The sequence below is a fragment of the Diutina rugosa genome (genome assembly GCF_008704595.1).
Source record: "Diutina rugosa strain CBS 613 chromosome Unknown scaffold7_size311281, whole genome shotgun sequence".
Taxonomy (NCBI): Eukaryota; Fungi; Ascomycota; class Pichiomycetes; order Serinales; family Debaryomycetaceae; genus Diutina; species Diutina rugosa.
In genome coordinates this window covers 1-21499 of record NW_022995140.1, presented here as the reverse complement: position 1 = coordinate 21499, position 21499 = coordinate 1, and the positions used below count along the sequence as shown (strand labels likewise).

The 21499-nt window shown below is 43.9% G+C and overlaps 13 protein-coding genes across 13 annotated transcripts; 5 read left to right on the top strand and 8 right to left on the bottom strand. All coding sequences in view use genetic code 12, as the record gives it.

Moving 5' to 3' along the window:
• Nucleotides 1–868: 868 nt before the first annotated feature.
• On the top strand, nt 869–1336 carry DIURU_002775 (uncharacterized protein; the record flags this gene model as incomplete). Its single annotated transcript, XM_034155463.1, has 1 exon — nt 869–1336. One exon carries the CDS (start codon nt 869–871, stop codon nt 1334–1336), a length of 468 nt encoding a protein of 155 aa, XP_034012306.1.
• A 302-nt stretch (nt 1337–1638) lies between these two features.
• On the bottom strand, nt 1639–2313 carry DIURU_002774 (peroxiredoxin; the record flags this gene model as incomplete). Its single annotated transcript, XM_034155462.1, has 1 exon — nt 1639–2313. One exon carries the CDS (start codon nt 2311–2313, stop codon nt 1639–1641), a length of 675 nt encoding a protein of 224 aa, XP_034012305.1.
• Nucleotides 2314–2753: 440 nt separating this feature from the next.
• Nucleotides 2754–3452, bottom strand: DIURU_002773 (palmitoyltransferase; the record flags this gene model as incomplete). Its single annotated transcript, XM_034155461.1, has 1 exon — nt 2754–3452. One exon carries the CDS (start codon nt 3450–3452, stop codon nt 2754–2756), a length of 699 nt encoding a protein of 232 aa, XP_034012304.1.
• An 839-nt stretch (nt 3453–4291) lies between these two features.
• On the top strand, nt 4292–4960 carry PRE10 (proteasome core particle subunit alpha 7; the record flags this gene model as incomplete). Its single annotated transcript, XM_034155460.1, has 1 exon — nt 4292–4960. One exon carries the CDS (start codon nt 4292–4294, stop codon nt 4958–4960), a length of 669 nt encoding a protein of 222 aa, XP_034012303.1.
• An 81-nt stretch (nt 4961–5041) lies between these two features.
• Nucleotides 5042–6137, bottom strand: ASC1 (40S ribosomal protein RACK1; the record flags this gene model as incomplete). The annotated part of the gene is made up of 2 exons (XM_034155459.1): nt 5042–5467; nt 5613–6137. 2 exons carry the CDS (start codon nt 6135–6137, stop codon nt 5042–5044), a joined length of 951 nt encoding a protein of 316 aa, XP_034012302.1.
• Nucleotides 6138–6887: 750 nt separating this feature from the next.
• DIURU_002770 (uncharacterized protein) lies at nt 6888–7816 on the top strand (the record flags this gene model as incomplete). The annotated part of the gene is made up of 2 exons (XM_034155458.1): nt 6888–6905; nt 7055–7816. 2 exons carry the CDS (start codon nt 6888–6890, stop codon nt 7814–7816), a joined length of 780 nt encoding a protein of 259 aa, XP_034012301.1.
• A 231-nt stretch (nt 7817–8047) lies between these two features.
• DIURU_002769 (uncharacterized protein) lies at nt 8048–9508 on the top strand (the record flags this gene model as incomplete). The annotated part of the gene is made up of 1 exon (XM_034155456.1): nt 8048–9508. The coding sequence occupies one exon, from the start codon at nt 8048–8050 to the stop codon at nt 9506–9508; it is 1461 nt and encodes a 486-aa protein (XP_034012300.1).
• A 9-nt stretch (nt 9509–9517) lies between these two features.
• DIURU_002768 (RBR-type E3 ubiquitin transferase) lies at nt 9518–10915 on the bottom strand (the record flags this gene model as incomplete). The annotated part of the gene is made up of 1 exon (XM_034155455.1): nt 9518–10915. One exon carries the CDS (start codon nt 10913–10915, stop codon nt 9518–9520), a length of 1398 nt encoding a protein of 465 aa, XP_034012299.1.
• A 255-nt stretch (nt 10916–11170) lies between these two features.
• On the top strand, nt 11171–13714 carry DIURU_002767 (uncharacterized protein; the record flags this gene model as incomplete). The annotated part of the gene is made up of 1 exon (XM_034155454.1): nt 11171–13714. The coding sequence occupies one exon, from the start codon at nt 11171–11173 to the stop codon at nt 13712–13714; it is 2544 nt and encodes an 847-aa protein (XP_034012298.1).
• Nucleotides 13715–13752: 38 nt separating this feature from the next.
• Nucleotides 13753–15687, bottom strand: SEF2 (Sef2p; the record flags this gene model as incomplete). The annotated part of the gene is made up of 1 exon (XM_034155453.1): nt 13753–15687. The coding sequence occupies one exon, from the start codon at nt 15685–15687 to the stop codon at nt 13753–13755; it is 1935 nt and encodes a 644-aa protein (XP_034012297.1).
• An 837-nt stretch (nt 15688–16524) lies between these two features.
• Nucleotides 16525–17910, bottom strand: DIURU_002765 (uncharacterized protein; the record flags this gene model as incomplete). Its single annotated transcript, XM_034155452.1, has 1 exon — nt 16525–17910. One exon carries the CDS (start codon nt 17908–17910, stop codon nt 16525–16527), a length of 1386 nt encoding a protein of 461 aa, XP_034012296.1.
• Nucleotides 17911–18155: 245 nt separating this feature from the next.
• DIURU_002764 (uncharacterized protein) lies at nt 18156–20072 on the bottom strand (the record flags this gene model as incomplete). The annotated part of the gene is made up of 1 exon (XM_034155451.1): nt 18156–20072. One exon carries the CDS (start codon nt 20070–20072, stop codon nt 18156–18158), a length of 1917 nt encoding a protein of 638 aa, XP_034012295.1.
• A 302-nt stretch (nt 20073–20374) lies between these two features.
• COF1 (cofilin) lies at nt 20375–21499 on the bottom strand (the record flags this gene model as incomplete). Its single annotated transcript, XM_034155450.1, has 1 exon — nt 20375–20744. A coding segment is annotated over one exon (370 nt), but the record flags the coding sequence as incomplete, so codon positions are not given.

Genomic DNA, 21499 nt, shown 5'->3' with positions numbered 1-21499 from the left:
CTACTAAGTGCTTGATGGGGTACGTGAACGGGGTACGTAAATAAGACATGGGAGAATCGTAAACCAATGTCAAACACATCCCATGAGAAATGATTGCCACTGCCACAACGTCGTCAATTTGTCTCGGACGCATTCTGCAATCCCTCTTCTACGTGCGGTCCTGTTATAGATGAAAAACAAAACAACAATAATGGTATTTGAATGGGATGTTAAGACATCGAAGTATATTGTTTGCAGTGCTTTTCCTGGCTTGTTTTGCATTTTACTTTCACCTTCGAGAGTCGTTGATTTCGGGGATGCTGCTCCTGCAGGTCCAAAAATTCCTTTTACTCACCCACTCACTCACTCATCTTATAAGTGTATGATTTTCCAATAACTGATATTTAAAAGATCATAATTATGTGTGAGGCTGTTACCGAACGTTTGTGGGTGTCTATTTTCCCCTGAGTTGTGGAAACTGATGAAGGTTACTTCTTCTGTGTTGTGAGGTTCACATTTGTTTATGGGGGTTCACATTTGTTTACCTCTTTTGAGATCTCTTGACGTCGTGGCATATCAGAATCTATCTACCAGCGCAAAATAAGTGGTAGAGGTAAGCATGTTCCAGCATTAAATCTGGTGTTGAGTTTCATACACTACCCCGCTGTTCACCTTATTGTATGACATCACTGTGGGATTGTCCGGCCGTAGGATATCCTTATTTGGGCTTCGCACGACTTTTTTCCTTTGGGGATTAATTGGAGGCTGGTCGTGGTTTGAAACCCTGTCCTAAAGCTCGTCTATGACTTGAGAAACCTGCACTGAAAACTTCTAAGACGCGCTGAGAAGATCCCCTTGACGAGTGGATTTTTCTTTTTTACCCCAGGGTATGATGGAAGCCTTCTCTCAAAGCGATAACGGCAAAAGAAGACGAGAAGATGGAGAGGAACTGAAAAGAAGTCGGATGTACATTGAACGCCAGGTGGAGGACCTGGAGTGGCCCATCTACAACCATCCTGAGGGTGGCATCGTCAAGGTTACACCTTGGGGCATCCTTCGACAATATACAGACAGTGACGGTAATGCCATCACCAGCTTTGAGGATAAGGACTTTTCAGAGTTGAAGATGGAACCGCAGGAAATTTCATATTTTCCACTGACTCCGCAATCCTTTTGCCCCCCTCATAATCCGCTGCCGCCACCCCAAGCGAAGCAGTTTGGTCAGTTCCAGTTGTCTCCCTCGAACGAGGTTGAAGGCTACGTTGTTGATGGCTATCAGCTCAATACACCTCCTCAACAGTACGAACAGGAGCACGAGCATTACTTCGGGATGGACGAAGGAGATGTCACGATGTGAGCATCGATGTGACCATCTTGTCGTATCATCAGTACGTTTGGTGCGAGTTCGCCGCTCGTTGTATTATAATTCTGTTTGTATTATTAGATATCGAACCTCTTTGAGGTAGGGTTCGTTTTGAATTGAGATTTTGCATTAAGACCAGCTTGGTTTTTCTTGACTGCTTACCACACGGTAGATTGACTATACTCTTTAAAGTATAAAAGTCAATGTCCTTCTGTATTTAGCGCAAAAGGGTACGTGAACTCTACGAAATGCTAATTTGTTTAAAAATCTTCACTCATGACACATTAATATTTGATTCAAGGGTCAGACACTTCCAAGGGGGTCATTCTCAAGTAGGGCTTGATAATGCGGAACTTGGGGAAAAGAGTCTTGGCCTCTTCATTGGAAACCGAAGGGTGAACAATGACGTCGTCGCCTCTGACCCAGTTGATCGGGGTGGTAATCCGGTTCTTGTCTCCCAATTGCAATGAGTCCAACACCCGGATCACTTCGGCAGAGTTTCTACCAGTGGACGCAGGGTAAGCCATGATCAATCTGATCTTCTTCAGGGGGTCGATGATAAACACCGATCTAATGGTAAGCTGAACACCCTTGTCGTCCAAATTGGTGGCGTCTTGGTAGTCAATCATGTCATACAAGTGAGCAATCTTTCTTTCGGGGTCGGCAATAATGGGGAAACCCACCTTGGCACCAGTAACGTCTTCGATGTCCACGGCCCAAGCTCTGTGTTTTTCAGCAGACGAAGCCGACAAGCCAATGAGCTTGGTGTTGCGCTTGGAAAACTCGGGTTCCAACTTGGCGAAAGCACCAAGTTCTGTGGTACACACGGGGGTGAAGTCATCGGGGTGGGAGAACAAGATGGCCCACGAGTCGCCAATGTAATCGTGAAACTTGATGGGGCCGTTCGAAGTGTCGGCTTCAAAGTCAGGGGCAGTAGATCCCAATCTGAGGGTGGGGGTTTCAGTAGACATGTTCAATTGTCGTTTCCAACCGCTTAGTCGATCCCTTTTTAACCATTATTCAACATAGCCTATTGCTACATGTCACGTGATTACGTGTGATGAATCTAACGTCTGCATGCTGGTGGCAAATCTGCCGCTAAAAGTATGCCATATTGCGTGAAAATCAAAGGAGTTGTAACAGGATTATTCAATTGCTAAGTGAAATCAATCCAGTTCGGTCTCTAATATTTCATTCGTGTTTATACCCGAGGCATTGTGCAGGCTGTACAGGTAATCATTCTCATATATTTGTTGTGGCGTCGATTAAGCCTCATATCTTAAGCATCTTGTAGAAGACGCAATCTCGGAATGTCGAAACTGTGTAAGCTTGAAGAAACAGGAAATACCGCGAAATCACATTCAATTCACCAAAACTTGTACTAATACCATCATCTATATGACGATTCAACCTATATAGTGATCTCCTCGTCCGATACTTCGATATCCATGTCCACACCATAGTCACGAAGTGATTCTCCTTGATCATTAATCCAAACTCTTCTAGACGCTGAAAATCGAGGATCGAGCCGCTTTTTCACAAGAGCAACGTTTTGAGGGATGGACAAATCCACAGACTCGACCAGTTTATCATTTGTTGCAACGTGATCTTGATGTCCACCATCAGGTGGCCACGGCAAATTCAATTGATCATCTTCGCAGTTATCCGATCGAGGCCACTGGCAACCGTTTAAGGGGGACCCTCCCCACGGCCAAAGCCACGTCCACATACCACCACAAGAGTAGTACACGTTTTTGATATATCCATAGTCGTAAGGGAAAATCAAATCGTCTATGGTAAAATTGATGGGGACTATGTCGTTGTCATCGGGCTTTGGAGGGAACCGGCACGATTCAAGCTTAGGCAATTCTTTACCATATAACTTCCGATAGTTTTTTCGAACTTGAATCCAAAATCTCTCAGAAAGTAATTGAGACTCAACACGATCCCATTCCCAAACCTCAATTTGGGTCTTGCCTGCAAGCACATTCAACAAACATCGAATATACAAGAGGGTAATGGACGCTAGCACAGCGATGTTTACGAGGGTAAATATTAGAACCCAAAATATGTTCCACTTGCTGGTCAAATAGGCCGGCTCGTTGCGCATGTCATAAATTGTTTTGAGTCTTCCCCACAACAAATACGCCAAATTACTAGTACCGACGATTACGGCGACAAGGAATCGAAGGAATTGAGGAAGATTGTTGTGCCCCACACAATTGTACGTCCATGGACAATGATGGTCCATTGCAAGCACACATCGTTTGCATGTTTTACAATGATGCGTACGCGGCGGCTTGAATCTCTTACAGCTTTGACAATAACGTTTCCATTCTCCTCTTTGGGGATGAAAATCTTTTGGTGGCTCTCCAGGATCTGTGAAAATGGCAAGCGCATAAGTCAACCAAATCGTGTGTAAACAAAGCTCATGCAACCATTGCACTTCTTTTGGTTCATTATACCATAGAATGTAATGTGACCCGTAGCCAAGAAACGCTATAATGATGACCGGTATTACCACACCTAGTAGGGGCCAAGGAAGCTGGGCAGTCATGGCCAATCGTTCGAGATGGTGAAAAACTTCAAATGTAGAAGTCACACTCATTGTTGGAATGCGGCTCCTTAACGCAACGAATTAGATTTGAAAGTCTACATTACAGACAGTATTGCCATATACTGTGTCTGTCGAAAATCCTCTTAATACCAGTAATCACCTTCGTTCTGCACATCATCTTTTGCTCCAAAACCCAGAGCTGTAATCCAATTTTCGCGGCGCGGGTGGCGACTCTTCATCAACACTATGGTAAGTAACAGCGATGGGCAATTATGACACTGTCTCTTTGACATCCTCAGTATATTAACCATTAGACTTCAATTGGTACGGGGTATGACTTGTCTAACAGTGTGTTTTCACCGGATGGACGTAACTTCCAAGTGGAGTACGCTATGAAGGCGGTGGAGAACGGTGGTACCAGTATCGGGATCAAGTGCTCGGATGGTGTTGTTCTTGCCGTCGAGAAGATCATCAATTCCAAGCTTTTAGTTCCTGGAAGAAACAAAAGAATTCAGACGATTGACCGTCATATTGGTGTCGTTTACTCGGGGCTTTTGCCGGATGGTCGCCACTTCGTCAATCGCGGGAGAGACGAAGCCCAATCCTTCAAGCAAATCTATAAGGTTCCCGTGCTGGTTCCTCACCTCATGGATCGTGTAGGAATCTACGTTCAGAATTACACGTGCTACAACTCGGTGCGTCCATTTGGTGTGGTGCTGATTGTCGGTGGTGTTGATGACAATGGTCCTCACCTTTACATGATCGAGCCATCGGGAACATTTTGGGGTTACCTGGGAGTTGGTACTGGCAAAGGAAGACAAACAGCGAAGTCTGAACTCGAAAAGTTAGATTATGAAACGATTACCGTTGAGGAAGCGATTAAAGCTGCTGCTAAGATTATCAGTCAAGCTCATGAGGACAACAAGGACAAAGATTATGAATTAGAGATTTCATTCATTGATTCGAAGACGAAAAGACACCAATTCGTTCCTGCTGAAAAGTTAGCCGAGGTGCGGAAACTCGCTGAAGAAGACGACGATGACGAAGAAATGGAAGATTAAAAATAAGTAACGATAGTACGACAAGCTTGAAATCGAATTTATTCGTAATAATTAGTCACATGTTATTAAAAATATCGACGCTTAAGCAGACGAGGTCATAACTTGCCAGACTCTGATCTTGTTGTCAGTGTAACCGGCGAACAAGTTTTGACCGTCAGCAGACCAAGCCAACGAGATGGCTTCGGGGTCCTTGGCCTTGGGGCCGGTGGGAATCTCAGGCTTGAGTTCGTCCAACAAGGTTCTTTCTTGCAACTTGAAGATCTTGATGCCCGAGGCGGTGGCAGCAGCCAACCAGTATCTGTTGGGCGAGAAAGCCAAGGCGCTGACTTCAGCGTTAGCGTTCAAGGTGTACAAGGTGATGTTGTTGTTCAAGTCCCACAAGATGATGACACCGTCCTTGCCGGCAGAAGCGCACAACGACCCATCGGGCGACAAAGTGATGCACGAGATGTAACCGGTGTGGCCGATGAAGTCAGCGTTGCACTTGTAGTTGGTCAAGTCCCACGACTAGAATGTTAGTAAATAAACGTTATGAAGAAATGCCATCAGAGATCTTGGTGATATTGGTATGTCTCATTCGATGGCTGGCGAGCCATCGTCTGAAGTAGCAAATATGTATAACATCACATGGCAGAAAATTGAATAAACTTACCTTAACGGTCTTGTCCCAACCAGCCGAGATAACGGTGGAGGCGTTGTCAGCGGGCGAGATTCTGACGGCCGAGACCCAGTCGGAGTGGCCGGGCAAGGTGGCCATACATTCACCAATGGTGTTCCAGACCTTGACGGTCTTGTCTCTCGAGGCCGAGACGATTTGTCTCAAGTTCTTGGCGATCGACACCGACAACACGTCACCGGTGTGGCCGACGAATCTCTTGGTGCATTCGCCGGATTCAAGGTCCCACAATCTGAGAGTCTTGTCCCACGAGGCCGACAAAGCGTAAGCACCGTCAGCGGAGATGGTGACGTCTTGGACGATGTGTTCGTGGCCCTTGAACGACTTCTTGGGAACACCGTAGTTTTCTTCACCACCAGTCAATTGCCAGGTGATCAAGGTCTTGTCTCTCGAACCCGAAAGAAGCAAGTCGGGGTGGGCAGGGGTGGTGGCCAACGAAGTGACCCAGCCGTTGTGGCCTTCCAAAGTACCTCTCAAAACCAAAACTTCTTGGTCAGACATATTGCGTTAACTGAAGGATGTGTGCCATTGAAAAATTTTGTAACTGTGAGTGCTACCGGTCGCGCTCAGACAGATATGGTCACGTGCTTAGGGTTCACACCCCAAGTGGTATTACCAAGAAACAGCTTTTACACAGCACCATCGACGTGGACAGACCCACGTTGGAGTGACTATTGAATGTGTTCATCATGATCTACGCGTTGCCGGTACCCCTATTATTTTGCAAAGTAAAACTTCACACATTCTGTGAAGGGAAGACGGTAACGTTGCTTTCGAGTCGAGATTCCATTTGATGGATCGCATCTCCCGGTTACTAAGAGTATTCATTTCAAATCTTGTAGTCACGTCTTCTGCCAACTGAATTATCGAGATAGCTCAGTCATACCAGCACAAGACATTTAACCGCATTCTCCGTCCAAAAGAGAAAAGTAACGGCCTATCCTGACAAGGTTTCCAACATCTCTAGGTTTATCTTTTTCAATTACGGATTTAGACTTAAGTTGCGCGCTGTTAGTATGTAGAGGGTTTTAGGCACTCTATCCGATATCAAGAATGTGAGAGTAAACATTTTGAACAAAGCCACACTGTTGATGTCATAATATGAAACATCAAGGGAAACTTGATTTAAACGCGCTTCTCTCGCAAACCTCAAGGTACACATCTTTCTCGTTGACCTGCAGGCATTTTTAGGGTAAGGTGTGTGCTCACTACAAAAATTTTCAGCGACCAAGGGTTTTTTTTTCACCACTCATGCTGTTTGACAACATCGTATGTTGCCTTTGGGGATCACGACACCACTGGTGTCATGTCCCGGTCATACCACAATGATAATTGATGTCATTGGGCTGATGGGTTTTCCCTTAAGTCTTTGACAGTGGTATTTTTCGTGCTGATTCGCCAATACTAACTTATCCTAGAACTTGTACGCCCTTTTGGGTAACGACGTAGAGGACTCCTCTGTCGTTGATGGATCTTACCCCAAGGAAATTGTGAAGAAGGGTACCTCGTCGAAGAAGGCCGATGTGCCTCCTCCCTCTGCTGATCCCGCTAAGGCTCGTAACAACAAGAAGAAGCCTACCGGCAACGAAGCTGCTGCCCGTACCAAGAACACTAACCGTACCAAGGGCGGTCCTTCGTCGACTCCCTCTAAGCACCAAAAGAAGCCTTTCGACAAGCACTCTAGAAAGAACGACGACTCGAAGAAGAAGGTCAGACAAGGTTGGGGTGAATCCACTAAGGCTCAAGCCGAAGGTGAAGTCGAAGGCGCCAAGGACGCTGAAATCGAAATTGAAAAGGACGCTGCCGCTCCTGCTGCCCCTCCTAAGCCTCAAGGCAAGTCGCTTGCTGAGTACTTCGAAGAGTTGAAGGTTAAGCAATCTGGTTTGGAAGGTCTGAAGGCTATCAGAGAAGCCAACGAAGGTTCCGAAAAGTGGACCGACGCTGAAAAGATCGAAAAGCAACAGGAAGAATTCGTTTCCGCTACTGCTGTCAAGTCCACTAAGCAAAAGGCTAAGAAGGAAAAGAAGTTCTTGGATTTTGACGCTGTGTTCGCTGACCAATCGTCCAGAGATGACTCGAAGTCTTTCAAGGGTGGTAAGAAGTCGACTGGTGGCAAGAAGAACTCCAAGTCTAACACCCTGAAGCCCGAAGTCAACGACGTCAATTTCCCCTCGTTGTAAATTCATGAGTCTTGGGTGGTCCATGAAAACACTTGTTGGTGTACATACTTCACGTATCAATTAAACATTATAGGTATTACCTTTCTAGTTCGTTAAGACTGAAGTAATGTATGCGGGCTCTCTCGGTACGCATATTATGTAATCGTGCTACACTAATCACATGGGGAAATCCCCACTTCTACAAACTCAAAAAATCCACCGTCACTCAGATACACGAACGACAAATTCGTGATGCTGAGCCACTTCGTTGACCGTGTCATCGAGCGTTTGGTGGCGCTGAGTGTCGAAGAGCTGTCACCAGAACGAAGAGAAATTGAACAACGCCTTCATGACCCCGATCGCAAGAAGCAACCCGCTCTTTCCGTCAGAATCATAGCTCGGAACTTCCGACAGATCTCCAAGAGACTTGGGCCATTGTTCAAGGTTCAGTATGGTATACTTCACATCTTGGCATGGAGACGTCCCGCGAAAACGATATGCTTCTTGTTATTCTATACTGCTTTATGTGTGTGGCCTCACTTGGTGTTTGTATTCCCATTGTTGACGTTATTAACGGCTTTCATCATACCGGCATTCTATTATCGTCATCCAATGGACAGTCCTTCGATTATTAAAGTCAAGAAAAGAGGACTGAATCTTTTCAACTTCATTCTCGACCCCAAAGAGAATGAAACGAGCATAATTGAGGATAAATGGGACGAGATGGAGCAAGAGGAACAAAATGAACTGAAGGACGGTATACAAAAGAAGAAATCTGAGTTTAAAACTCGTCTTAACCTTGATGAAGTGACATCTTCCAATAACAGCGATATGAAAAATGCTCGAGAAAGTATACCACTGGGGAAGGAGGAGTTCGCTGAGCCTCAACTACCGCTGGCATCATCTTCCGACCGTTCAAAGATTGCCAAAGGTGTCGGGCTTATGATGAATATGCGTGATTTTCAAAATTTGACGAGCGATGTAGCACACATTCTCGATAAGGTGAATGATGATTGGCAAGATGCATTCCAGTTTCGTGATGAAAAATTATCTACCTTAGTATTCTATGGTGTGTTTGGGGCGACCTTCGTTGTGTTATTTTTCGGCCAGTTTATTCCTTGGCGTGCCATTTTTATTCTGCTGGGATGGATTGGGATTATTATGTGTCATCCAAGTATGAAGAAACACGTTCAGCTGCTTCAAAAAGCGAAGGCACGCGCGAAAAGTAGTAAAACAAGTCTGGTTACTATAAACCACAATGAGTCAACCGAGCCGAAGGACCGCTTGGCTTACACGCGGGAGCTTCTTATTGTCGATGATTCCCCAGAAATAAGATATGTCGAAATCTGGGAACTCCAAAGCAAAAGCGAACTTGAAACTGAATGGAAGTTTGCTTGCTTCAGCAGCAATTTGTACGAGCGAAAAGATCCTTCTAGACTCAAAGGAAGACGTCCGAGAGGTGTTGATACTTTGGCAAAGGTACACCCCCCACATGGCTGGAAGTTTGATTTTGGCCTTGCCAATCGTTGGGAAATTGACCTTACTCCTAAGAATACATTGTGGGAAAGAGAGATGGATGTTTCCGTCTTCGTTGAGCAGGATTCTTGGCTTTACGACACACCTGGCTCTCTCAAAGGTGGTCAAATTGAAATTGAATACCGACGTCGCCGGATGATACGTGAATGCTTTAGATATGCCCGTCCTTTAGATTAGTTTCATTGCTCAATGAATGTCCAACGTGTCATCCAAATCTGCAACACCTGGCATCCCATGAAATAATTTTCTGTAACAAGTCGAGGTGGGATCTGCGAAATGATCATGACTTGCACCTGTAATAAACCCACATAAAAAGCAAAATTTCGTGTCACAGTGGGCACAAGTCATCAAATTGCAACCGTCAGATTTCTGTATCACAATTTCACAGCTCGGGCATTGGGAGCAGTCAGGGGAGTTCTCTATTAGCTTTGTAAAAAGTTGATCCATTTCATATTCCTTCACAGCTCTTCGCATAACTGTGTGCCCATAGCGAGAGTGGAAAACCTTGCGTTCATGAGAGTCCTTCTCGGAAATTAAATACGTTTCAATGTCAGAAATGGGAACACCGTATTTTCCACCCTCAACCGGTTTACATGTGACGTATTTGGCATGCCACAGCTTTCTGCAATTGAAGCAAAACGCGTAATTGCATTTCGGACATTGAACAAGAAGATCATTACGATCTTGACGCAAAATTTGTTCTTCACAGCCCACTCGGGGACACTCAATCAATGCATTGGGTAAGAGTCTAGATATCATCTCGTAAAGATGTTTACGGCGCAAACTTTGATATCTGTGTACCACGTTAGGTGAGTTCAAAATAGACGAAAGCATTGTCAATGGTATGGCTGGTTTGATAATATCATTCACAAAAGCATGAATGTCGAGATTGGAATTCAATAACTCATCAAAATTTCGTTCCTTCGTTGTCAAGTCAGTCCATTTTTTGGTGCAATCCATGTCGGGACAGCGTACTTTTTCAACCTCTCCCGCCTCAATTGTCGACGTAAAATACTCGTTAAGGCAATGGTTGCAAAATACATGGCTGCAATCAAATTTGGTACATTTTAATCCAATACGGTTGTCTTGACATATACCACATTCGAATACTGATGATTCGAAACGTTTTCTTTCAGCAGCATCGTTGAATGCCACTACTTGATAAAACTCATCGGAAGTAAGCTTTAACGGGCGATCAAGTACTTCACCCAATTTGTATTGAACTTGGTGCTGAAGATAATCAACGCAACTGTACATAATCTGATCCCTGTAGTCTTGCCAGATCGAAACAAGGGTGTGATGAAATTGCTCAAGTTGGCTCTCGGTGAAGATAGGACACGAGAGATGAATTTCAGGTGGCTTCGAGTCTGGATATCCATCTGGCAAAGTGAATGACATTTGTATAGGAGGAAAATAAGTCACTTCATGGGAGGATGTACCGTCTGTCACTGTCCAGTTCTCCTTAATTTCAATACTAATTAATCCTGTCAAGGACTCTTCATCAAGTGTAGCGCCTTCAAAAATCAGTTGCAATGATTGAATTTCCGTTATCCGAACGTCATCTGATATTTCATCGGCACTCATTGATTCCTCACCGATTTGGTGTTGGGCAAGAAGGTTGTAGATGTGTAATGAAAGGATTTATCCACACATGACCGCGAATTCTCAGAACGAACTGCAATATTTAACTAGGAAATACAATCTATAATTTGAACTTGGTATCAAATTCACGGCAATCCTAGATTTTGGTCATGAGGTCGGTCGACATCACTTTTACGAGAAATAAGAGCATTATTTCGAGTTGAACACTCAACGCGCATTTTTCATATCTAAGGGTTCATGTTGATAACACGTTTGCTTAGTCTCATACCAATAGCAGCAGCTGTATTGGTGGAGAATGCTTTCGTGAATGAATTGTTTCTCCAAAGTATTGGGCATTTGAATTCCATGTCATTTGTCGACAATTGTGGGATGATTGGGGCTAGTTCGACACTGGTCGTTCGACTCAACGTTCTGAATGACAATTACATTGATTGGCAAGTGGAGTCTCCATTCAGAGATTCAAAGAACACCCATACGTTTTTGTCGGCCAATTTCAATGACTTATATGTATACTCTCCTGATTCCGACTATGTATACATGTACAAATCCCTGAATGGAGTCTTGACGGCCAAATTTCGCTTGAATGGTTCACCAAAACAATTGCTTCAATTTTTCCACAACCAGGTTTTGATCCTTGACAGTAGCGGGATTACGTGGGTGCTTAAGGACGGAAATGCTATCAAATTGCCAGTAGATACTGCGAAATCTCTCGCATTCTGGCATATGAATGGTCTGGGTCAACTTTATGTTGATTCACGCAAACGTTATGTCATTGATGACAATGGCAACATTTCCCAAAACATGGACGTCTCTGTTCAGGGTGAGATTATTGATGGACGTGGGGTGTCACTATTGACGAATAAATTATGGTACCATGTTGGAAATAAGCATAAGCTTGCGATCGATTCCATTTTGGGGACGGGTGATTATGCTGTGGGTATCGCTAAACTGGTTACTAAGTTCTATGATCAAAAAGGTAAGGTTGTTAATGTGATTGCGACGCAGGGTGATGTACTGATTGTTGAACATCAATTAAGTGAGTATTTAGTTGATTTTCGGGGCGATAATGCCAAAGTTTATGATCTCACTGATTTCATTTTGGATGGCGAACCTTCATCCATCAAAGAGACGATCATCAATTTTCCCAGCGAGGTTGATACCAAAAATGCGCATTACGGAGTGTCTCTGTCGTCGTACGGTCCGGTTATGATTGTATATGAAGAAGGAAGGATTTGTACTTACCTACTTCAAACGGGTAAAATGATCTTCCACTTTCAATTGAATTCGTCACTTGCAAGGGCATTCATTATTATAGATAGAGCAGCCAGCAAAGCTGCACTTGAGAAGGAACATGATTTGCTAGAGGATGCCTCAGGTCTGTTGTTACTAAGTAGATGGGTGCATCGGGTGAAGCGCCATCTTACTGAACTCGGGGAATTTGTTATCTCTCAGCTTCAAAGAGGGGGTCAAGGTGCTTTTACCCCAATTGAATCAGGGATGGATAAGTTGTTGGTTTACATAAATTCCCATTCAAATCTGGTAACTGCTATATCTACGATGGACGGCAAACCCGCTTGGCATTATACTATAGACAGCATGCCTGACGGTATCTACGTGAGCAAGGGAAATGTCATGGTCACATCCAGAAATCAAATCTGGACGTTCACCTCAGAAGGAGAACTCATTGACCACAATGAGTTCAAGTTTGACAATGCACGTCAAGTATACGACGAAGTGGTGTTTAAGCGTGGCGACAAATATCAAATTTATGGTAATTCAACTGCAGAGTATTACTACGTTGATCACGATGAATCCGAAGTGTGGGGCGTGAAACGTGATTCGAAAACTTGGAAATTTGGTATTGAAGGGCACAAAGTTCTCAAAGTCAGTGGGCATGCTTCTGGAGCTGCCCTGGCCACAGTTGGGATACCCACTCATGATCGCGGACTTCTATACAAGTATTTGAATCCAAATGTTGTTGCCGTGATAACTGGCTGTGAGGAAGGTATGTCTTTGTTCTTATTAGATGGAGTTAATGGCCAGTTGTTGTTTACTCAAACAAACACGAAAGACAAAGTTGACTTCAACTCCGTCAAAGTTGTTGTCAAAGACAATTTTGTCATCTACTCATATGCTGTAATCGCGCCAAAAGTTGAACAGCGGCTTGTGGTCGTTGATCTTTTCGACTCAGAAAAGGGCTCCCTGAGATCGGAGAATGAACAAATTCTGGAGTTTACTTTCGACGTTTCCCCTCAACATTTCAGTACGAAACTGTTCATTTATCCTGAAAGAATCCTTGACCTCGAGGTGACCACTACGAAATACGGCATTACACTCAGACTGATCATTATTGTGACTGCAACTGGTCAGCTTGTGGAACTTCCGAAATACATTTTGAACAGTCGACGCATTGACAATCGCCAATTGAAACAAGAGGATATTTTAGGTGACTATGGTATGACTCCATACGAACCGGTCATTGCGAAAAATTCTTACCTGGTACTTAATCACAAGATTCCTTTGAACGTGATTACAACTAACCACTCACTTGTTATTAAGCCTACAAATTATGAGTCCTCACTGGTATTTTGTTATGCTAACGAGCAGAATATATTTTGTGGGTTGACTCAGCCACTGGCTTCTTTCGATTTACTTGGATATCGTTTTGACAAGCAAAAGCTAGTGGCAACGATAGTCGTAATTCTTATTGCTTATGTTGGCGTGAAGCCTTTTGTTGCAAACAAGAAGCTTAACCAAAATTGGGTCGATAAGCGAGCTTAAAAAGGAGCCGTAGATTTCAGTTTATTCAGATGATCATTTTAGTTAAATATTGATTCATTACGCGACATGAAATTGTAGATTGTTGAATCTCTCAAAATTCCGTACGAAGACCAGTCAATGGAATCGTACGAACATGAGTCCTGCTTCTTTTCATACTCATAAATGAACCAAATCATCTCATAGGTCAAACTCAGTGTCAAGTAGTTCTTCATTTTATGAATGAGAAAAAACGACAATGACTTAGCCATAATGAATCTGTTGTCCACCATATCGAACTTGCGTAAAATTGTCGATAAACGCTGGTTATTAAACAGCCATTTCGTTTCCCCCATAATATACTTGATGGCTGATTGAAATTTCTGTTTGATTGTCTGGTAGTCATTGATGGAGTCGAGAAGTGGTGACTTGTAAACCCGCAACAAAGTCTCCACCGCAAGCTCAACTGGAAAACGATAATGTATAGGGAGCTGTTGAAATGAAAGATCCAGCTCAAAAACTCCATCTAATATACCAAAGCATGCTTGAATGGCTTTTATCATGAAATTCTTGTAATCGCTCAAGGTAATGTGCTCTGATGGAGCTAGCAGATATATGAAAACTTGAAGTCGACTATACTCAAGCGAAACATTAAGCATTCTCTGCCAACTATCTGGGAGATCACTGTCTCGGTACAAGTCCAGAAGAATCACTTCAAAAGCTTTTATGTTGATCATTCTCAGGGCGTTGATTTGGTATGGGTGGAGAAAATTCACTTCTTTTTCGTTATTGCATATCAAGTCGTTCATATTGGCATTCAACTTCAGTTGTATCATGGATATCTTCAAAAGTTTGTTGATATACAAGTCAACGTCCAGGTTCGACTTATTCGGTTTTTTCAAGTCTAATGTTGAAGCTTTGTTGACAATATAGTCCTGGGTAAATCCATTGTAGTTGTTGTTACTTAAACCCAAAAATATAAGCCAGTAATTCGAGTTGATGTTGATGAACTTGTAAATCCGCCCGCGAATAATGTCGTTCGTACTTTCCTCCTTCAGTATGGTTACATTCGTCTTGTGACTGAATTCCAGAATGAACTCAAGCTTGTGGAGTCCAAATTGAAGAGCCAATGACCGCATAACCGAGATGTACTTGACCGATAGATTGTCAGAAATTTTCATCTTGTTGTTAGGAAGTGGCCAAGTTGTGAGTACTAGCAAGGCTGCTATAGTGAACACCAGTCTAGGTGTCAGTAACCAGCATGTCTCAACAACTAACAGCTGGATATGCTGAGATAGATGCTGATATTTCCCCACCAGGTTTGGTATAGGGTTATTGAGATATGATGTTAGCATTATACTCCAGAACAATAACTCATTCTCTTGGTGGAAAGTGAAAGAGTTGGTGTTAAAAAAGTGCTCGGGAAGAATCGGGAGATACCGATTGAAGTTGGTCTCATAGTTCTTCAATAGCATTTGTACCTCATCTAATGATAGCAGAAACTGCGACGTGGACTTATTGGCCAGTGTGCAAAAGAAGCTCGGAGAGACGGGGTCTGGTAGTTCATACTCAGGCAGCAGTATCGGCAGAGCTAAAACCAGTTGGATTTGAGATATTGGTGGCGTATTTTCCGATGTCTGGCCATGTCTATCCACAGATTTTGTGCGTGTCTCGCTTTGTTCCGACAATATTTGAAGCATAGTGTTTTTGCGCTCAATTAGTCGATCGACCAAATCATTGAGAACGATGACATCGCTCGTAAGTCTTTCAATGACATCATTCGAGGTTCTTTGTGAGTGTTTGGATATTGTATCCAACATACATGTAGCGTTTTTCTTTCGACAACGAGTGCAAGGTAAAGGATTCGTCATCAAAGCGTCACATTTTGTTTTATGCTGTCGACACCGCACACATGTCTTTAGCACTTTCGAGCCATGGACGTTTTTGGGGATTATCAATTTGACCATGTCCTCATCGAGCTTGACCATGTCATTCATCCAACGGTGATTCCAAAATGGTTTTGAAAGTTATATCGTGCATGAGGCCTGCACATAGTGCCAGGTTCGAACGTAAGCAACTTTCGAAAATTTATGATTGGCTATCGTAGACACCGAATCGGCTTAAACTTGGTATCACTATCGAGTTAAGTAGTCGTGTGATCAACAAGTCGTCATTACTTGAAACATTCACTTCTAGGAGATGTATTGAAATACCTCGGTATGCTCTGTAAGAGTTGTGTAATAGAGTTTTGTTTCTCATTCGCAAGTTCCCATAACAAACTTTTCATGACCCTAGGCATCACTTTCACGCGATGCTGCTCACACAAACTTCGGACCTCGAGTCTTACCAATCTGAGTCAATACATCTATTTGGGGTAGTTCATGCCGCCACTGCTTCGGAATTGAGTCAACAGTACCTGCGAATTTGGGCCGAGCATAATTCCACGAACAACGTTATTTACCCGCTGTCATTAAATTTGAAAACTTGTGATCAGTGTGGTGTACTCCTTGTGCCAGGACTTAATGTGACTATTAGAATCCGTTTTAAGAAGAAAAGAACTCTACAAGTCCGATGCCGCAATTGTCGCCATATGATTATCGATGAGTCCGTATGTCAGAGAAACCTAACTATGGAAAGCGTCACCCTGAGTGCCGGAAATAAGGGCGGCGTAAGCAATATTACGACGTCTACGACTACATCTAAAGCTAAGCAACGGGCAAAGAGGCGAAAAGGAGGTCTAGGGGCCTTGTTAGAGCAAAAGAAACAAGAGACACAACAGCATGGCCTCGATCTTATGGAATTCATGAAGTAGGGAACGCCCTTAGTTTTCTTTTCTAAGGATGCTTCCGACGATCTTCCCACGTTTGTCGCCGCACAGTTCTGATCCACCTTCGCCTTCGGTACACCATCGTATTGGGCATCTCGATGTCGTAGGCCCATTTTTCTCCATCATCAATAGAGACCATGTCATTCACAAAGTATTCATTAACCCAAGCTTGGGCATCAAGATCAAGCACCCATTTGTCGTCCATGAACACCCAGTGGATCGGTGGTAGGACCGACTCTAAATTGGTTTGACATCCCAAGTCGACCCTGACATCTTGAGAATTTTCTTCTTGTGCAAGGTTTTTATGAAGTCGGCGCAAGTTACTGTTATGTGTGAAAAACACATTTGAATAGCCCAAAGGTGACCAAGTTCGCGTTTCTCGGTTCAATTCTTGTATCTCAAACACCTCAACTTGACGAACATCATGGTTTAACTCCGCGTTAGGAGCGATCAACACGTTCTCCAATACCTGTTCCACTCGGTTCGTGCGAGCTTGAAATCGCAAGCGTGTCTCCTCACTGCATAGCCATTGAAGTATCCGCGATCGAAAGTGTGGGTGTATACCAGTAATTATGGTCCAATACATGAGAAGGATCCACAGCTTGACAAAAGAAGGATGCGCCACCATCCAAAAAAAGCAGTAAGGTACCACGTACAAGCTCAATATTGATACAAAAAAGGCTCCAATAAACAAAAGAGTGCTGACATTCTCATCTTTGAAATATAGATAGTCCCTTGTAAGCCATACCATTGCATCCCATAGAGTAACGAAATACAATTGGTTATTCTGTAAGTCAGTCATATTCACGAGAAACTCACGACTAAACTGAGGGACTGGAGTAGGTATATGGTACTTCTCCAAAGGCATTGATGCAGGGATGGGATTGTACTGCAATAGCCCATTGCGAACGCAATTGTTATCTGGAGGGTATATGTGAAGGTACAGGGGTACTAAGACATAGATGACGAGTAAGAACAACGGCGTAATGCAAATTAGTATTGGTTTTAATATCAAAAGCGTTACCCCCAACAGTCCTCCTATTGTCAAAAACGGATTATGCCATCGAAGGAAGAGGGCTATTGAATCAATCATGTTGAACACACCACTCAACCTAGAATTGAGAAGTACCAGGTTTGTGGAAAGTACATGGTAACTCAATGGAATCTTCAACTTTTGTGCCTCAATTCGTTCGAGCAATTGTTTCGTGTGGGCATCCTCGTAATCCAGTGGTAATGGAGCAACCACACTCAAAAGTTTTTCAAATAACAAATCAACTATCTCGTGTGGAGTTTGCTTTTCCTGATCCTCATTGTCTTCGGGCTTTTTACCAAAGATGTGGTTGTATGAATTATAAACTCTGCCGGAGACATTGGACTTCCGGTGCTTTCTCATATGTTTGCGCAGCTTTCGGTTGTGTCGCGATAAGTTACCCGTGCAACCCAAGATTAATGGGAAGCTGATAGACTCGATTAGTTACACGGAATTGTATTTGGACTACATCGAGATGTAATGAGTATGTAACCTAGAGCTAATGGCAGAGACCTTTTGTGTCTTTTCGTGCATTTCTAACCGAGTTATGACTTCGAAAGAATTGGGCTACCCCGGTTGAGCTATGTGTCATATTCTTACGCATTGGATCATTCACCGCCTGGTCTCATTTGGCGATTTCTGTCCAAAGGAGGCGGCTTGTGAAAATGAGCAGACTGTGGTGCCACAAGCGGATGCGTGCGAGTGTATAGTTCGTCATACTGGGATTGTCCCTGTTGAATGCCCGGTTGATGCTGTTGGTATTGGAGCAACGGTGGTCCCGCATTGGAACTAAACAGTTGTTGCCTTGTTTGATGTGATTGAGTGGCGGGTATTGGGATCAGCAGCTTCTGATGATATTTCGACCGCATACTTATTACTCTCTCATTGTAAAACAGAGTTTTGAAGTCCTGGAAGATCTTGAGAGTTTGGGGATACTCGTATTGATGATCTTGAAAAAATCGATCAGCAAACATGTAAATAAAACGCTCAATGTCGTTGGATGACATGCCTGTTTCCAAGACACCATAGGATGAGGTCGGTTGTGTGGTAACGATATCAAATAGGTTAGGAGGTGGCAGTACTGGTCTCGGTGGTGGAACAGATGGACTCGAAAATGCCGCTAACAGCGAAGGACGAGGTCGCACATATGGAATTGAGGATTGAACTGTAGGAGATGAAACGCGATGTCTTGATTCAGCATTTTGTGATTCATCTTGTTCTCGTTTTCTTTCTCGTTCTCGTTCTCGTTCTCGTTCTCTTTCTCTCTCTCGTTCTCGCTCTCGCTCTCGTTCTCGTTCTCGTTCTCGTTCCCTCTGATCATGCTGTACTCGATCGCGCTGCTCTCTTTGATCCTGTTGCTCTTGCTGTTCTCGTTGCTCTCGTTGTTCTCGTTGCTCATGATGTTCTCGTTGATCTATCTGCTCCCGTTGCTGTTGTTCTCTTTCTTTCTCGTATTGGACACGAAGTTGTAGTCGATAATCCAACAGTTGTTGAGACGCCGTTCTTGCTGGCAGATTCAGCTCATGGCGAGATTCTTGATGATGCTCAAGTTGTGTCTCGTGTCGTGGCACATGTCGTGGCTCTTGATTCGTCTCATGTCGAGACTGATGTCGCGGATCATGACGCGGATCTTGACGTTGGAACAGCGTTGCAAACAGTAAAGTATTTGCGAAATTAAGACCTTGCTGAGGTCTGAATTGATTGCTTTGTGCTGGTGCAGATGAAGGTGTAGCATTTCCAACTTGTCCCAGAAGCAGATGTAAATTTGGAGGTTGATGTGTCAGCGATGCAATAACAGCACTAGGTTGCAGACTGGCAGGTTGGGAATCTTGATTTGCTGGAGGCATGGCCGTTTGTAGCAGCGCCAGTTGCGTTTGGTGCAACACTCCAGAATTTATTTGAGGTAGTGGCTGAGATCTCTGTGAGGGGACTGAGGGGCCGATCTCAAAACCTTGCAGCGGTCTTAGTGGTTCGTCATGACGATGTGGACTGACCATATTATAACCACTATCGAATGAATGCGTTTCTTGTGATGTCTCCGCCTGTGTTTGCTGCTGTTCTCCATTCTTCTTCTTACTTTTGTCACCACGTCCACTCATAACTTTACGATTCAAGCCATGTCGCTTCTTGAATTGGTTGAGCCATCCATGCGAGTACTCCTTCAGGCGCTTAGGATCATCAACACCATATTTTTGGGCAAATAACGCCCAATATTCACGAAGCATGGGCTCGTTGATTGGATCGCCCATTGCAAGACGTTTCCGAACCACGTCATCCATGGCGGCATTGATCTTGTCGTATTTGAAGCAGATTTTCCTTCGCGATCGCTTCACGTAAACACTGGAGTCGTTGTATTGTTCTCGAAGCTCGCTCTCGTGCTTGAGCCACTCGCTAAAAGACAGAGTCAGAATCAGAACTTTGTGGCGCCAATGCTCCACTGTATCGGCCTGTGGCTTCTTCAGAGCATGGTAAAAATCGAGAATCTCGATTTTTTGCTCGAGCGTAGCTCGGGGTAATCGCCCCATGGTTGGGGTCCGGTGTAGTGTGGGTGCGCGTGTTGAGTGTTGATGCCTCGACCCGCACATAAGCGATTCAAGTAAACTATGCGGAGCATTTCGCCAATGCTATACGGGATTTACTGGGTACACCGCTGATATAGATCTAAGTAGAGTAAATTGCTACAATCCCACTCTTTGAAATTATGGCAACTGTAATTTGAGGGAATGCTCGACATGCAATTATAGTCATTCATGGAAATTATTGACATCATTGTGGGTAGGCCTACGCATAGGATTCAAAGACATGATTCAGTTGATTCAAGTATTTATCAATGAGAGCCAGCACCTCTAGAGACCTTTTCGAGGACGGTTTCGTACGAAACCTCGGAAAAGTCGGTACCTTGGATGTCCAGAGACAAACCATTAAGAGCCAACTTGAGGGCGTCCTTAGAGGAAGCGTAGATCATCTTAGATCTAACAGGGGCAGTATCGGGAGTCCAAGTGAAAAACACCAACTTGGATCTGGAGCCTTCACCCTTACCGATATCGTATTCAAACAAGTAAACGGCGTACTTGCATTCGTTTTCGGGTAACTTTTCAGTAAACTTTTCGTAGTCGGCTTGGGTACCATCGTCCAAAGGGCCAGCTTCCTCGACAACAATTTGGGTCTTGTCGTCAGACACCTTGTAAATAACGTATCTGTGCTTTTTACCAAGCTTCAAGTCATTGTAAGTCGTGAGACATTCGTCGTTAACGGCAACACTATAATGTTAGTCGTTTGTATTCACGTGGAAGAAACGAAGTATACGTACCCAGATCTAGACTAACAATGTTAATATTCAATTCGTTCGGATTGACGGAGGGAGAGGCATCTGTGGGTTCTGTGTCTGCAACCCTCTTAGTAAACGTACCATAATGAGTGCAAGTTATTTGTTGTTCACTCGACGATCGGGAAAAAAGTGCTGGTGAGTACACCACACCAAAATGCAGTTCCTGGGTCACGTGGACAGCTCTACTCAACCTGTCATTTAAAGACCACAGCAAGGTTGATTAACGTTCTTCACGTCGATTTCGCCGTAATATTGAGTATCAATACTGAACTTTACATGCTTAAATGCGTTAGTAAGTGGCGACACAGGAATTCCTAATGCCATCAAACACTCGCGTACATGATTGACTACTGCGATAGCAATAGGTGTGGTGCGATAAAGGGGATGGCTCGAAAATTGAGCCGATGTATGATATTGCTCCAAAAATAAAAAAAAAGTACCCTTTTGCAGCACACATACGAAAAAACTCGGCACAGACAGGGTTCGAACCTGCGCTCCACAAGGGAACTGGAACCTGCATCCAGCGTCTTAACCTCTCGACCACTGTACCTAAGCGCAAATTGTCGTGTAAAATGCTAGCTTCCAGATCGGAGTTATTGAGGAATGACTCCGATGCTGGTCGAA